Source organism: Tinamus guttatus, unplaced genomic scaffold (assembly GCF_059628265.1).
Source record: "Tinamus guttatus ecotype Peru unplaced genomic scaffold, ASM5962826v1 Tinamus_guttatus_pri_ptg000260l, whole genome shotgun sequence".
Taxonomy (NCBI): Eukaryota; Metazoa; Chordata; class Aves; order Tinamiformes; family Tinamidae; genus Tinamus; species Tinamus guttatus.
Window position 1 is genome coordinate 4,947,923 of NW_028288794.1, and position 15,894 is coordinate 4,963,816.

Here is a 15,894-nt window from a genome sequence, read left to right on the forward strand (position 1 = left end):
AGGCCTTTCCAAAGGCAGGACGAGAGCCAGCAGACAGATGACACAGATTGGTTTTTTCCTCTGAAAGGAGGTGGTGTGCAGGAATTTTGCTGGTGAGTGAAGGCTCTAAAGCAGCCTGCACGTGTGGCATTGCTGGTGCTTGAGAGCAGGCCAAGTGGCAGCAAGGGTTTTCTTTGGAGAGTGAACAAGCCAGCACTGAAATCCCTTCTCCCTGCCTGGCCCACTGCCACACTGCTCCTTTAGTGCAACATAGGGCATCCTGAGGGCTGCTCTAAATTATGCTGCCTGTCACTGCCCTTAAAAGACTTCTATGGCTGCTGGAAATCTCCACAATGAAGCAAGCTGGAGTTTGTCCTTCCCTGCCAACACAGTCAAGTGGCAGCAGAAGGGTGTTTTTAGAGGAACTTCATGCCTGAATACTAAGGGCTCTGGCAAAGAACATAGAGCAAGAGAGACAGGACAACCTGGGCTGGTATATTCAAATGGATTTCACACAGTATTTGTCACATTTTAGTATAAATGTTTACCTATACGCTCTTTCCTGAAGCCACTGTTCTTCAGTGTGAAGAATAGTGCCAAGATCACTCAAGCCAAGTTTCAGTTATAACGTACACACCCACAAGTTTAAGGTGCTATGGTGAAGTAAAATTGGGACCCAGCTTTCGCTTCTGCAGGTACCATACACTTCCCTGGGAAGCTGACACACATCTTGTGGTGGCATCCAGAACAGATTCTGGAATTAAGGCTTTTTTTTTTTTTTTTTTTTGGTAAATTCAAGTTACCTTTCAATAGATTTTCACAATCCACTAATAGTGATTTCAATTTGGTGACTTTTTACAGGTACAGGTTCTGGGATATGAAGCTGGCTGCATAACAAAGTATGATTTCTAGGAACATGCTTCCAGCAAAATGTATCAGTTAGGGAATACTAACACTAACCATTTTGCACTTATAGAATATGCTGCATATTTAATTGAAAATGCATCAGCATTAATTGATCTGTCAAAAACCCACATGAGGACAGAAAGAATTTTCATAAAGGTTTTAAGAGGCACAAAAACAGCATTTCTAAAAGCAAACAGGGATCTCAGACTGTATACAGAAAAGCCATTAGGGGAATCATTTTCTTTTCCCCTGCTCACTTACCTCCATTCTTGCCTTCTTTTATTCAGCAGAGCCTGAATTTCAGGAGTGCAAAGCCTATTTCAGCACATCAGTCATCCTCACAGCTGCACCGAGCTAACATCAAAGCAATTGCACAGAAATCCTAACTTCACTGTTTTACTGACAGGAGACATACCAGCCCCTGGGCTCCCGCATATTCCTGTCATTCAAGCAGCTGCAGAGGATATTTTTCCCATGCTCTGCAGCTGGCTAGATCTCGAAGTCAGGGCTCAGCCCTTACCTGAGCATTACCTAAGCTTTCACTTGGCAGAGAAAAGCTGTCAACCTGTGTCTGAGCAGTCCCACAAGCAAACAGAGCCAGGAACTAGCACAGCTACAGCACCACTAGGGAAGGGAGTGAAGGACCCAGGCTGGACTTAAATAGTGCCCTGGGCACAGGGGCCTGTGGGGCTCCCAAGTGGGGCTGCTCAGGCCGTTAAGGTCTATTAGTGCCCCCAAGCCTGGTAGCTCCTCAGCTGCATGCTGAATGCACCCAGCTGGGCAAGTGGTGGGCTTAGAGCCATCGATTTCTCATCATTTGTGTTACACAAGATGGAGTTTTTGCTTTTAAATTAAAGTACAGACTGGGGGGCCAGTAAGCAGGAGCTCAGTGAGAGTTTGCCTTGGTTTCCCTACACCTATGACCACACAAATCTATGTTTTCAAGCATGGGCCGAGGCCACATTGCCAAAACTCCAGGAATCATAGAATCCTTCAGGTTGGAAGGGACCTTTAGAGATCATCTAGTCCACCCCACTCTGCACATGCAGGGTCGGAGCGTGTCAAAGCATCACCCATTAGGAGCAGTAAGGACCCTAACTTAGGCAGTAATGCTGGCTATAAAGGTCCATCCCGGTGTTTGTGTAACTCACACGGAAGCAAAATCCTGAACCACCTGTTAAGGAAAGCAAGAGTCATTGTTCACAGTTTCAGTGTAGGCACTGGGTAGGCAAGTTGTCTCAAACTCTGGAGATATTATCTGAGAAATTAGAGAGCTGTAACTGAACTCAGTTTCTGGATAAGTGTTGTAAATACTGAAGAGGTTTATGAATGCACCAAAGTTTCTTGTGAGAGGGTCTAAATCCTTCTCTGGAGACCAACATAGAAAGAATTAACTTTCTTCTTCTTCCTGTAAAAATGATCACGACTGCCTACCCTGCATGCAGGGAGAGGCAGCTGCAATGAATTATTTATCCGTAGCGCGCTGTAAGAGGGATGTGCAGTGATTAATTGTAGAGCTGGGCAGGAAATGGCTTCCTTGTCCCAAAAGATTTTTTAGATTAAAAATGTGTTGCTATTCCACACTAGGATAAAACCAAAACCCCTTTAAAAGATCTTCTTAAAAATAGAAGAGAGAGAGCAAGACCCACCTACGGAAGAAACCTTGAAGAGAAGTCTTCTGCATGATGAAAGCACAGAAGTTAAGAAAGAAAAGGTACTGCAGAATTTTTCTGCAAAGCATCCTGCTCAACATCCATATCCATAGGGGATGCTCTAGCGAGGAGGCTTGGGTTCATTTGCATATGGACACTTCTCAGTCTTCCCTAGCAATACTCCTATGTTGTAGCAGAAACTTCAGAAGTTGAATCTTAGTCCATCACTGTTCTACCACAAAAGGAACGAGAAAGGCTTGTTTTATCTTCATTACAATTGTAGAAGTTCATACTTGGTATTACTTTTCCCCAGAGTGCAAACATAGTGAAGAAAAAAAAATGATGGTGACTGAAATAACTTGCATATATGTTACTAAAAACATATGGTCCTTTTACCGCTGAGTATGGGTTGATGCGGCTAGATATCTCTAGGGATTTGTAAGGAAATATAAAAGATCACATTGTTCCCTTTACCAGCACTGGTAGAAGGAGCTGGGGAAAGCACCAGGTGACTCCTTTGGTTATTTTGGGGCCTACGCAGACAGCAATGAAAAGGGTATGTCATGTGAAGAAATACTGCTCACTTGGAGAGGAGAGCATCAATGATTTCAGAATATTTTGCAGAGAATATGCGCTTTGAAGCCCTTTGAGCACTGGGACATGAAAAAGGAATATCTGATTGAGAAATATTCTGAGCCACAAGAGCCAGAGGCAACTTCCACAAATGTGCAAAGAGCACAGACTCGATGAATTCCAGTCTAGTCTAGCCAGAGCCATCTGTAACTGTATCACATCCCAAATCCATTATCTCCTTTTAATTCTCTAAAATCTGGAGGGAGGAAAAAAAAATTGTCAGTGTAGTTTAATATAGTCTGGAAAAAGCATGGTGTTTCATGAATGATGAGCTCTCTGCTGTGTGAGGCATCAGTTTTGATGCTGACCATGCGATCTTCCTCAAAGAAGCTTGGGTACAATGTCTGCACAATGTCATGAGAAGAGTAATATGACATTTTGGTAACTTCTCCTTCCTTCTCTAAGCAGCAGGAGCAGAAGATGCCCATAGTCAGAGTTGCACTTTGTCCATGTGTCCCTTTCTCATCTCAGGATCTCCACTGCTGTCTTGAGGTGGCCCTGAACCCGTCTCAAAGTGGACTTTTATGTCTTTCCTTAGATCAGAGCTGTGCCCCGTAGAGGATTTGAGCACTTGCTTAATCCTCCTGTGAGGGCCCTGTCACTATCACCAGGGTGGCCGTAGTCACTTTGTCTTTGTCCAGGCTGTACAGCAGATGCCTGGGTCCCTGCACAGCAGCCCCATGGCTCTCCCACAACATGCCTCTCCGCTCAACCTGCTCTGAAATCCGCTGCCACAGAGCAACGCGGCTCGTGGGGCTGCAGCTGCCCCCCAGCCTGCACTGTGCAGCTCGCCTGCAGCTGGTGAAGGTTTTACTCCCCGGGGAAAGAAATTGCAGCCTGTTCGTGAGTGCAGTCTGGGTTTCTCGGTCTGCACGTGACAGATGCTGACAACATCCAGGGATGCGTTGCTGTTTTATTAAATGTGGTGCATTTTAAAATTAAGAAAATTATTCTAAAGAACGGACCAGAGCCTGCTCCTGCAGCTGCTGACACGTGGGTGCCCGTTGAAAACGTGGCTGTCTGTGTCTGGCATGGGGGAGCTCTGCTGCAGGCTGGGACCACAGGCAACAACAGCGTTGGGGTGACAGTGACATCATGCAGGCAGGCTCAGAGCATCTTTTCTTGTTTGTGATTATCCCAAGAATTGTGGAAATCCTTATCCATGTGGCTTTTGGACCGTGTTTCACACCTGCGAAGCCTCAGATCTGGTTACCACATCTGTGTGGCTGGATGCTACCCTTGCAAAGGGACAAGAAGCACCAGACAGGCAGTCTCTCAGGGGAGGACGTGACACTGGGAGCGTGTGGCAGTCCTGTGAACTGTCTGCCTGGTCACATCCAAATGAAAGTCACTGTGCTGGTCATAGGTATTGAATTTTTCAAAAATGTGCATCCCTTCTAGGAGAGTAAATCACGGTGTTGTATGCAAACAGCCCTAATCTTTGAGTCTGTTTTTGTGCCAGAGCCAATAAGGAATAAGCAAGAAGCAGTTCTCCGCAGGCACTTTTGAGGTCTCTAGCAAGAGAAAAGAGACTGATAACCTGTTAGCATCATGTACCACACGTTTAGTCAGCTGAATTTTTAAGGAGAAAGATAGATGGGTTTTATTGACAGGTTTTTAACACAGTTTGATAATTATCTTTTAATTTGATACACTCAGGTGTAGAAGAAAATGTCATTCCTCATAAATGGCATAATTCATAAATCCATAAATGTCTGGTTTTAAAATAATTATTTCATTATCTATGCTTCACGTATGGATTTGATACCAGAGATCACCTAAAATAGAAACTGTCCATTATCTGAACAGCAACGGAGCAAAATCTGATCTTCAGTAGTCATTAAAAAAATTTAGAGTTAGTGAGATTTTATCTATTTTCAAATACCACTCTAAGCTTCATTGTGCTTAATCTAGTTTACTTCTTAAAGGAACATAAAAAGGGACATTAAGAATGTGGATTTAGTGTAGCACAATAGTTAAGATGAAGAGTAATGGCTGGGAAGTCCTAACTCACGGGTTGTACTGCTATAGTAATGTCCCAGAAATCATATTACTGGGACACAGACATTTTTCATGATATAGAGGCAGAATAAATATTTTCTTTTGCCTTGCAGAAGCAGCTGCCCTGATCCAGTGAATTCACACACAGGTGTCATTTTGTGCGCACCCAAGCAGCCTCAATGTACCTGTTGCAGAGGCCTTTGGTGTCTGCAGAGCTGCGTAACAGCACAAGCTCCCACGTTAAGTATCTCCCCATTGGGTTTAGGGGTCTCATTCTAAGACCAGGGCCACAAGCTGGGTTGCTTGACTTAGTCCTGGATAACAGTTTCATAAAGTATGATATGCGAGCCTGCTTAAAAGCTCTTTGGTCTCCAAAATGAAATTTTGGAGGATTTTATCCTTCATGACAAAATGTTCCTTGGTGACGTGTAATAGAAAGATCTGTTTACCAGGTGGTAGAAAGTCGAGAGAGGAAATGAACTGATTGTGTTTGTATATTTGTTTGCTTAAATTGCTGTGTTTCAATCTTTTACTCAGCAGGGGCTGTTACCTTTTGAGGAAACAAGACCACATGAAAAAAAGAAGTACAATTGTTTGTGAAAAGATTTTCGGTGGGTCTTCTTTTTTTCTTTTTCTTTTTTTTTCCAGCCTAAAGGAAGCCTTGTCCTGTTTTTGTACCATTCTCAGGACAGTATCATTATCTGAGCTGCTAACACTCTGTATAGGCATAAATTTAAGTCATGAAAGATTGAACTGAGCTATTCACTTGACTGGTGCTCAAGGGCAGGAGATAATTTTAGATACCAGTAAAACACAGTAAGACCCTGGCTCTGAGAAGTACATTTTGCTATATATTGCACGGATTCCAATGGGCCTGTTCCGATGGATGTGCTCAGAGGGGTGGGATAACAGGCCTCGCTGTGCCAGGGAGCAGAAGGATTTGTCATTTGGTTTCCCGATGCCTTTCTTTCAACAGTGCTGACCAGAGACTCCTCTAGTTCACTGGCAGTGGAAGAAGTAAGAAAAAATTGATGATCCGAGTTTGCGTTCTGCCCATGGATGGCCATATATTGCCAGTGTAAAATAATAAGCTTACCTTTAACTTTAATGATCCATCAGTGATAAGCTAGTAACAACCAGCTTATTTGGGATTCTCTCTATGCCTTTTTCTTCTTGAGCATCAGAGTTTTGCCTTTATTCTGAGGATTTACTTGGAATTTAGGCTAACAGAATGATACAGGAAAAATCACAAGCATGATTTATTAGGTGTGAGAGAGGTGGTTGGAACTACAAGGAGGACTTCCCACTTTGTTCTTTCGCCTGCAAAGATTTTTTAAGGCAATAACCTTCTGGTCTGCTAATAATGTTACACTGTTTTAAGTATTGGTCATTGTTCCAGGTTTTACCAATAAATAGAGGAAATGGCACACTTTGAGAGGGAGATTAAAATGTGATGATTAGCTTGCATGTTTTGGTTTTCTGAGGTACTATTTTGTTCTTTGATGCCCCAAATAAGTATACGCAGCTGACATCATAAATTGAAGTAGGCAATTTGACCCACCGTGAAGTGTTCCTTGTGCTCTACTTGCAAGTGGTGACATATTCATACAGTCCTGGGTAGGAAGCCAGATACTAAAGCAAGCCTGAGCTCCTTGCCTAAGCTGAATTTGCAGAGATATATTTTTCTGTTATCTCTTGCCTACCCAAAGAATATCTCCACATTCGCAAATACCTCTCAGAAACAGTAACTACGCAACATTTTCCTTCTTAGAAGAAGGAGAAATCCTACCAAATCATTTTTTTTTCTATTGCAGGCAAAAATAGCAACACATTAAAAATGCTTCTTTCGGATCCCTTTGTACACTGTGGCCCTTCAGTCAATAGTCTGTAGGTAAAAAATAATATATGACAGAAACAGAATGTTTTTTATATGGTTTTTAATGATGTTTGAGGGAAAACAAGGCCAAGAAATAATATTTTCATAATATTTGATAAATCATGTGGTGGTGGGTATTTCTCCAAACAGTCTTGGTGCAGTTCGTCCCCATTGCAGTAAGAATCACAGCCTGTGCTCTCACCTCTACTAGCAGAACATAACACCTATTTCCAACCACTAGGAATCAAAGTGACTGCAGGTGAGACATGACTTTGATGCTGAATGAGTGAATCTTAGACCTTAGCTATCACTTATTTCCCTCAGGTGTGCACCATGTATATAGCGTGCATTTTAATTTTAATCATTCAGGAACTGGCAATGGCCTGCATCATCCTGTCCCTCTGGGTATCTTGCTGACAAAGCAGTGCACAGGAGCAGTCTCCAATCCATATGCCATTGGGACTGTTCATTATGAAGCAAGATGCTGCTAAAATGCCCCTCTTGTGAGCAGAAATTACACTCCATATATTTAAAGTTCCCTAACACAGAATAGGGTTGTGTTCATACCAGTAAATTGACTCAGACTGCCACAAAACAGTTAATTAACAGTTACCTTAATTTGCAGGTAAATCTTTACATATTTGGCCTTTGTCATTTTGATGGATACAGAACTGTGTACTGCTACAAGGCCAACACGTATTTATTTATTGGGGAAAATATATGGCATGAAAATGTTCATTACAAAAGACTTTGTGTGGTCTAATGGCTTGACCCAGCACCACTGAAATCAATGAGAACTTTTCTTTCTGTTTTGGTAGTGCAAGAGAATGCTCCCCATGTGAAAAACTTTCCTCCAGACTGAAGTGACTAGCACAAATGTCAAAATCATTAAGAAAATAAGACTCTGGCAAACCAGCAACCCCATGGCTTGGTGACAAATTTGGAGGCAAATAAAAACACAGCTGTTTTCTAAAGTTCACATGTGAGCCATATGCTCTTTGAAAGACAAGTTATTCTGGTTACAAGCGTATGCTTATTTATTTATTTATTAAGGAGTCAGTTAAGGCATCTTAACAACAGTATTCAGCTGCTTTTAAGTACCTGACTTGTCTTTAATACTCAGATTGAAAAAAAAAAAAAAGATTTACATTGACTTGATTGATTTCTATGAACACTATCATACTTTACCTTGTTTTGCTTTAAATACATTTTCAGAAGCAGGAAGCATAAATATTAAAATATTATTTCATTTTTTTTAAAGAATAATCAGCCCACAGTATTTGAGCTTATTTTCAGTGTCATTAATACAGAACTGCAAACCATTTATTTTGATTGCAACTGGTTTCATATCAGTAGTTCAATTACCGGAATTTTTTCCCTGATAACCTGTGAAGTGAATCCACTCTTTGGAAGTGAGCGACAACACTGCATAGAGAAGGAAACTTCATTACTTCACTTTTGAGAAAGCTGTAACCAGGAGAAGTACTGCTGGATATTTGTGTTTCTGTGGTTGTCAACCCTGCTGAGCTGGAGCCCCAGGTAAAAGACCCAGGAACCCCTTGGTGTTTTGCTGATAGAGAAGTCTCTGGTCAAACCCAAGCATCTTTCTGAGCTTGAACAGTTCCTGGGGTTTCACATATGGCATGATTTACTGTAAACTGTTTAAATATGGGGCATTTTCTTTAACCATGAGATAAAAATCAGGATGAGAGAACTACATAGTCTGCAGAGGACGCGGTCTGGCTCTAAAAGCTGCAAAAGATTTTGTGTCGGTGAGAGGAGCTGGGAGACAGACAAGGGAGGGCTAGAGCCCTGCATGTGTCTGCCACCAGGAAAGTCACAGCTTGAGCAGGAAGAACCCTTCCTCTTAGCGCTTCATTCCCTTTAAAACTTCCCTTCACTAAGTTCTGGACTAACTAAACTACATCAGGAAAGATACCATGCAGGACTGAGAAAAAGCTCAGGCCATAAACTACCCCTTTCTTGCTGAAATTTTTCCAAAGAATAGAAGAGAAGCCAAGAGCATGTCTCTTCGGTGGGGATCCCTGATGCCTGTGGGTAAGGGGAGCTGTTTCTCCCCACGCCTGCCAGGGACATTTCTCCTGCTCCTCAGGGTTTCTACCAGACCTGCCTCCCACCCCTCCAACAGCTTCAGATGCCTGACAGCCTCTCCTTGCCTGAGATCCCCACTTGGGCATGGACCTGCAGCCTCCCCAGCGGCTCAGCTGGAGCTCTGCGGTGCCGCCTGCCCAGGCTCCGGCTCAGCGGGCCCGCTCACTGCCCAGGCCTGGTGGGGTGGCCGTTCGCCTTTTTTATTTACTTTCCTCCTTGATCAAAGGGTTTTTGCGGGGGATGAAAAGTCTCCTGATATCCTGATACGTCCAGAAATAAAACTGGAAACCCATTGCCTAAATAAATAAATAAAATTTAAAAAGCGGAGTATTGCGGTGGCTGCCGCGGGATAGGACACGAACCGCTATGGGCGGCAGCTCCTCCCGCTGGCCTCCCCCGGGCAGGGGGGCGACGCGGTGGTGCCGGGGCGGCCCGCGGGGGTCCCGGCGGAGCAGCGCGGAGCGTCGAGCCTGCCCCGTCGGTGGCGGCGGCGTTAGGAGGAGGCCGGGGCAGCGGCGGGGCCCGGGGAGGCTGCGGGGGTCGCCGGCAGCCCGAGCCGCTCGCGCTGCTTCTGCTTCATGCGGCGGTTCTGGAACCAGACCTTGACCTGGGCGTCGCGCAGCTGCAGCGCCCGGGCCACCTCGAGGCGGCGGGACCGCGACGGGTAGCGGCTGAAGTGAAACTCCTTCTCCAGCTCCGTGAGCTGCTTCGTGCTGAAGCTGGTGCGCGGGGGCTGCGCCCCGCACGGCGCCGCGCCGCCTGCAATGCCCAAAAACACCTCGCTTCAGCGCGGGGGGAGGCAGGAGCGGAGGCCGGGGGGCAGGAGGGGGGCAGAGGGGAGCCAGGATGGGAGCCCCCCCGCCCGCGCCCCACGGACCCACTCACTTCTCGCGGGCGGGCTCCGCTTCACTCGCATCCACTCGAAGGGCCGCGGTGGCGCCGCGGGGGCCGCCGCGGGGGCCGGCGAGCCGGGGCCGCGCGGGAGGCGCTGCGGGGGCCCCCACGGCAGCGGGTGGCCGCGCTCCGGGCCGCCGCCGGCGGGGATGGACGGGGCGAACTGGAGGCGGCCGCCGCCGCCCGCCCCCGGCTGCCCGCAGCCGCGGCCCGGCGCCGTCGGGGACCCGGGGGGGCGCAGGGCCGGAGCCCCGCGACTCAGCACAGGCGGGCAGGCAAGAAGGAAGGAGTCCGAGTTCATGGCCCCACACCCAGGTAGGTCAATATTGCGCTGATATAGGGCCGGTGTGGGGCGGCACGTCCCGCCCCGCGGCCAATGGGAGCCTGGCGGGGGCAGCCCGCTCCGGTGGTCTCGGGTGCCCACGGGCCCTGCCAAGGGCTGCAGGGGGGTTCCCCGGCTCGGCCCCCCCCCCCCCCCGTCCCGCCCCTTTGCCCTTCCTGGGCCCTTCTCCAGCCCCTCTCACGTCGCAGTCCCTTGCCCAGAATGCAGATGGTGACCCCGATACCCACTCCCCTGCCGCGGGGGGCAGGCTCAGGCCCTCGTCACCCGACCTCGTTGACCATGGGCCCCCAAGAGTGCCCCTGGCCCGCTAGCAGCAGCCGCGAGGGGGTGGCCATCCCTCCCGGAACCCCCCAGGCTGTCCGCACTGGTGGAGTGGGGCTGCTGCTGCCGCTCTCGCACTTAACAGTCTCACTGCACAAGATAAGTGCTTTGCAGTCTCTCAAAGTGAGTCCCTCAGCTCACTGTGCTAATGGGCTTTCATGTCTCCCTTGGCAGCTCAACGGTGTTTGCTGAGTGTGCTGGCACAGGAAGCAAAAGAGCAAAGTGGGCAGAAGATGCAGCAAGTTGCGCTGACCTGGCCTTCCCACACCTTCCTTTGATTTTCATCTCTCTGGAAGGGTAGGGAGCAGCAACCTGGAGGATGTGAACAGTGAATCCAAAAGCAATCATCGTTCCCTAAAAGTTTCCAAGTGAAGCTTCACTACCTTGTTTGAACTGAATGTAAGTTTGGACACTGCTGAACTTCATCCACCTTCTATTACCAATAGCCATGTATCACTGCAGCTTGAAAAGACAAGGAGGAGTCCGTGGCTGAGCTCCCTTTAGTGATGAAAATAAGGGACTGGACAGGGAACATGAAAAAGGGCTGCACTGCATGGCTTTGAGTCACACTTGGCTTTCAAGGTCTTATGACATGACCATGGACTTGTTTGGGAAAATGCAAGAGTTATATCCTGCCACAGAATTATTTTACTTCTAAATAAGGGCATAAAATTAAAAATGCCTTCATTCAGCATGTGGTGCTTCCACCCAGCAGCCCCAAATCCCTACAAGCTGAAGTGGCCAGGAAGAAGTCCACAATTTTTATGAAGGCCAAAGTTGGTGCTGGATCATCTGAGGCTAACCAGGAGAAATCCTGATGGGCCCTCTGAGTTTCAGAGGGCTGGTGTCAGTGGTGTGTGGGCTCAGAACAGCCCCAGGTCCTTCCAGCAGCCCTGCTATCATCCCAGCTCTTCCTGCTCATTTCCCGTGAGCCGCCAGCTGCTTAACCAGACTACTCTTTCCTGATGCTTGAATGATGCAAGGGTATGCGCTCCTTGTGCAGTAGAATTCAGCGAAACAACAGTTACAGAGCAAAGGATGGCTGCCCCCATTAGCACTTTAAATTGTTAGGGACTCAGAGACTGCAGAGCAGTTTTTCTAAACCCCGAGACCTGGAGCTAGGTGCTCTATAGACAGAGACTTGTTCCCTGGTGTGGGCTGTGCTCTCAGTGATGCCCTGATAATGGGATACCACCTGTCTTGCCTCTTGCAAGGATGCAGGTATAAATTAGAAGAACAAAAGTTTTCATATAAACTCAGACCAAATAGTCTTTGTAAGGAAATTTTAAAGGAGGGGTCAAATTCTGAGTGATTTAGTAGTCGTGCGGCATGCCCACAAAAAGCAGAGAAGTTTGGAAATAGTCATTTTCTGATGGAACAGAAGCCCATGAACAGCAGGCCTTCTCCTTGGCAAAGAAAGCTTGTCCTCTCAGTAAAACATCTGCCCTCCTCCCTTGTCCCTGCTGTAAAAACAGCAAATTCCACAGTCCCAGCTCAGGAGGCCTGCGGCTGCTTTATGTAACTCTTCTGCTTGCAGAGTGCAACTGCTGTAATTGTATATAAAGATGTGTTTTAAGCACCAAAACAAGATTGTTCATATTAATGCTACCACAGGATCCTTCCATTCACCCAGGTTGGTTTGTTACTGAGTTTCCCATTCACCACATTATCTGTTAATTTTTGCGGGACTGTTCAAGGATGAAGAAAGCAGAAACCTAAAGCTGAGCACAGGTGAATTGTCTCATTCCTGCTCCATCTTTTTGAGATTATCTATCCTCCTGAATTTTATTGTGTTTAGACTTGTATATCTAAATCCCAATGATACAAAGTCCAGCATTTTTTTTTTGTTTTTTTTTTGTTTTTTTGGCAAGATGGCTAATGGAAGGAAAATCCTGGAAATCTGAGCAGGAAGAATTAGATGTAAAAAAGAAAAAAAAAAAAGAAGTGTGGAAGGAAATTGATGGCTGGAGAAGCAAATTTGGCAAAGGAAGAGGAGGTCAGAGAAGCTCAGTGATGGCACAAGCCAGGGAAACTGCTGTGGCAGAAACCCTTGCAGGAATGACAGGCCAAGCCAGCTACAGTGCTCCGATGCTTCTGGAAACATGTGGATCACTGCCAACCCCAGGAGAAGGGGGTAATTACATTAGGACATGATGAAGGAGCAAGTCCAGCCCAAAAGCTCCCGCCCCTGGTGCCAGGGAGTGCATGGGAAGGGGCAGCGTGTGTGGAGGCAGCTGGGGGCAAGGGGCACCCTCAAGAGAGGTGACCAAGCACCTGGAATGTAAGTGTTGCCCCTATTGCATGGCCAGGTCATCCAAAGCCACCTGGAGAACGGCTATCAGCGAGGAAGAGGGAAAACCTGGGGCCTGTGTTCTCCCAGGACGTGGCATTAAATACAAAGATCCTCCGCATGGAAGCAGAGAAGAGAAAGATCCTGAAAGGTGGCTCAGGCTGTCTGGAGCAGAGGGCAGCATGGATCTCTATGTACTCCCAAAGCTTCTGCTGCTGCAAGAGTGGCTGCTGCACGTGAGTAAATAAAGCAGAAATGAACCCAACAATATGGATTGTGCATTCAGGAGTATTTTTCCCTAGAAGACCTCCATCCTGCCCCATGAGAGACCCCAAGCTTTGTGCTTGTGGCGGTCATAGCTGAGCCTCTCGGGGGCTGTCCCAGAGCAGAGCCAGGCCGGGACTCTGCAGGAGTGAGGCCGTTGCCACCTCCAGCGCTGGCAGCACCGCACATGCTCTGCAGAGGCCTGCAGGTGTGGGGCACAGTGACCAGGAGACCAAAGGGGCTCAGTCACATCCTCCCCGCTGGAAGCCCCTCCAGCCACTCTGGCTCTTGGACCGGGCACTGCCGCCACTGGCTAGGGTTTCTGGCCATGTCTCATCTGGCTTGGGCTGGAGCTGAAGGAGGAGGAACTGCTGCCGCATGAAAAGTGCATGTCGTGTGATTGATGGACTGGACCCTTCATAGGTGCTGGTCCCCACCTCCCTCGTCTTCCCCATGCTGTGCCCACCACTCGCTCACTGGCCAAGGGGCAACTCCCCCATTAACTCGTTCTTCGATGTCCAGAAAGCAGCCAGGCCCAGCTCACAGATGTGCGAGCTCACAGGGTGCCCGGCAGCCAGCAAGGCTGCTGCTGGCCCCGGCAGCATGGCCCTTTGTGTTGGGAGCTTTTGTTCCCAGGCAGGTCAGCAGAGGCGGCCGGATGCCTGGGCCCCTGTGCCACGCAGCGCCTTGTGTCTTCACGGGCCATCTTTGTTTCTCAGCCTGCTGGTCATGCTCCAGAGTCTGGCACAGAGAGGGACCACAGTCACTGGGGCTCCTTCCTCCACAGTGCCCTGGGCAGGAGAGGGACCTCCAAGTGCTCTGAATTGGGGCAGGGTAGCCAAGGGTAGCCAGGGCCAGCTTGAGGCTCCCAGGCAGGATTTTCCCCTTGGCCTTCCCACAGGCCTGGTGGGTGCAGAGCTTTGTGCTGCTCCTGCCCTTGCTTCCTTCATTGAGCCCTCCTTGCTCCCTGGGAGAGTTCCTGCCTGGATAAGGATCCCTTTCCTCCTCAGCAGCCTTCCAACTCTGCCTTTGCCTCCTGGGAGCATGGCCAGCTCCCTCCTCTTCCCACAAGCCCCGGTGACTCTGGATGGTCCCAGGGTGGCCGGCATGCAGGCCAGGAGCAGGCAGGCTGGGAGCGGGGGTCTGCCCAGGGCGCACAGGCTGATCAATCACGGGGCGTCCGGCTTTGTTTTCTCTGCCCTGCGCAAGCAGCATCTGTGAGACATCGGTGTCCCCTGCACCAGCATTGCTCATCACTTCAGGGAGGCCCTGGGCACAGGGACACAAGCAGGGACCACCCCCCAGAAGAAATATGGTGCAAGGGGCATCCCAGGTCTTCACTGACTGTGTGAGCAAGGAGGAGAGGGGGACCCGGAGCTGGCCTGGGCTGACAAGTCGAGTTTTAAGTGGGTGACCAGAGTTCAGAGCACTAGGCGCTACTGCAAAGGAGCAGAGTCGCTATTGAGCGTGAAAGGGGCTTGTTTATAATTTATGAGCTTTAAAAGATGGGCCAAGAAAAAGTCTGGCTTGTGCCAAAGTGTCTCTCTCCTCGAGACTGCTGATGCTTGTACAAACATTGTAAAAATGCCAGCAGTCTCGCTAAAGTAACATTACTTCTAATAATTAGGTTATCATCATGGACTTGTGTTACAAACAAAACGCCTCTGCCATATTCACGGAGAAGAAAGTGAATTTATTTACAACACAGTTCCCACACACACACACACACACTCCTCCTCCTCCTCTTCCTCCTCCCCTCGCTGAAAACCAACTCGACAAACCCCTCTCTGCAATAAGAAAATAACACAGGCCAAGGTACCTCAGCAGCACTGCTTTTGTTTTCAGATGATTTCTCTGCAACCCCCCTTCTTCCTCAGACCTGGGGAAAGGCTAGTCATAATTGGCCTTTTCTTTCCTAACCGGTTTTATGAAGGACTAATAGAGTAAGTCAGAGCAGACATGATCTGAAGAACAGCCTACACAACACTAAGGTGGGGAACACCGGGGAAAAGCATGTGTGTTACACCATGGGAGGCCTTATGGGAATGGCAGTGCCTTGGCATTGTGCATTTGGAAGAGAATGATGTATCATGGTTTGAAAAGCACACAAAAAAATCTACATGGACGGTCTCAGTCATAGGTACATCAGTTACAGAAGATTTTGAAGACACAAACATATATATACGTATATATATATGGGTGCATTATATAATTCATGAGTAGTTCTTAGTCTTATTATGTTATTTGTGTATTGTGGTTATTCCTGGGTCGAGCTTCTAAGAAACACTCTGTGCAAAAAATTCTATATAGAACAATTTTAAGGCTCAAAGAGATTAAAATGCATCTTCAGTCGATGTCATTTATTGTGGTCTGTTTTGTTTAGAGACCTATATAGCCAAAACTGCTTGGTAAGAGTGAAGTTGAACAAAAGATGCATTTCTCAGCGTAACACAACATTGTTAAAATTGCCTAGGGGACAGAGGGAAGAAAGACTAAATGATATTTTGAATTGTTGCTGTCCAGACAAACACAAACTTTGGGAGAAGGGAGGAGAGCAAGGAAAAGGGGACAAAGAAGAAGAAAAGAAAGAAAGGGGAGAAAAAATGTGTGTGTTGCCCAGAAT

General features: G+C 47.7%; 1 protein-coding gene across 1 annotated transcript; it reads right to left on the reverse strand.

Annotated features, from left to right (window-relative positions):
* Positions 1-9,652: 9,652 nt before the first annotated feature.
* Positions 9,653-10,354, reverse strand: LOC148594307 (homeobox protein Hox-B1-like). Its single transcript, XM_088526950.1, has 2 exons — positions 10,045-10,354; positions 9,653-9,918 (listed from the first exon to the last, which is right to left on the reverse strand). The coding sequence occupies exons 1-2, from the start codon at positions 10,352-10,354 to the stop codon at positions 9,653-9,655; spliced, it is 576 nt and encodes a 191-aa protein (XP_088383076.1).
* Positions 10,355-15,894: the final 5,540 nt, after the last annotated feature.

Coding starts and splice junctions, on each gene's coding strand:
- LOC148594307 (XM_088526950.1), bottom strand. CDS start 10,354: ATGAACTCGGACTCCTTCCTTCTTGCCTGCCCGCCTGTGCTGAGTCGC. Junction 9,919..10,044: donor GCGGAGCCCGCCCGCGAGAA/GTGAGTGGGTCC, acceptor TGGGCATTGCAG/GCGGCGCGGCGCCGTGCGGG.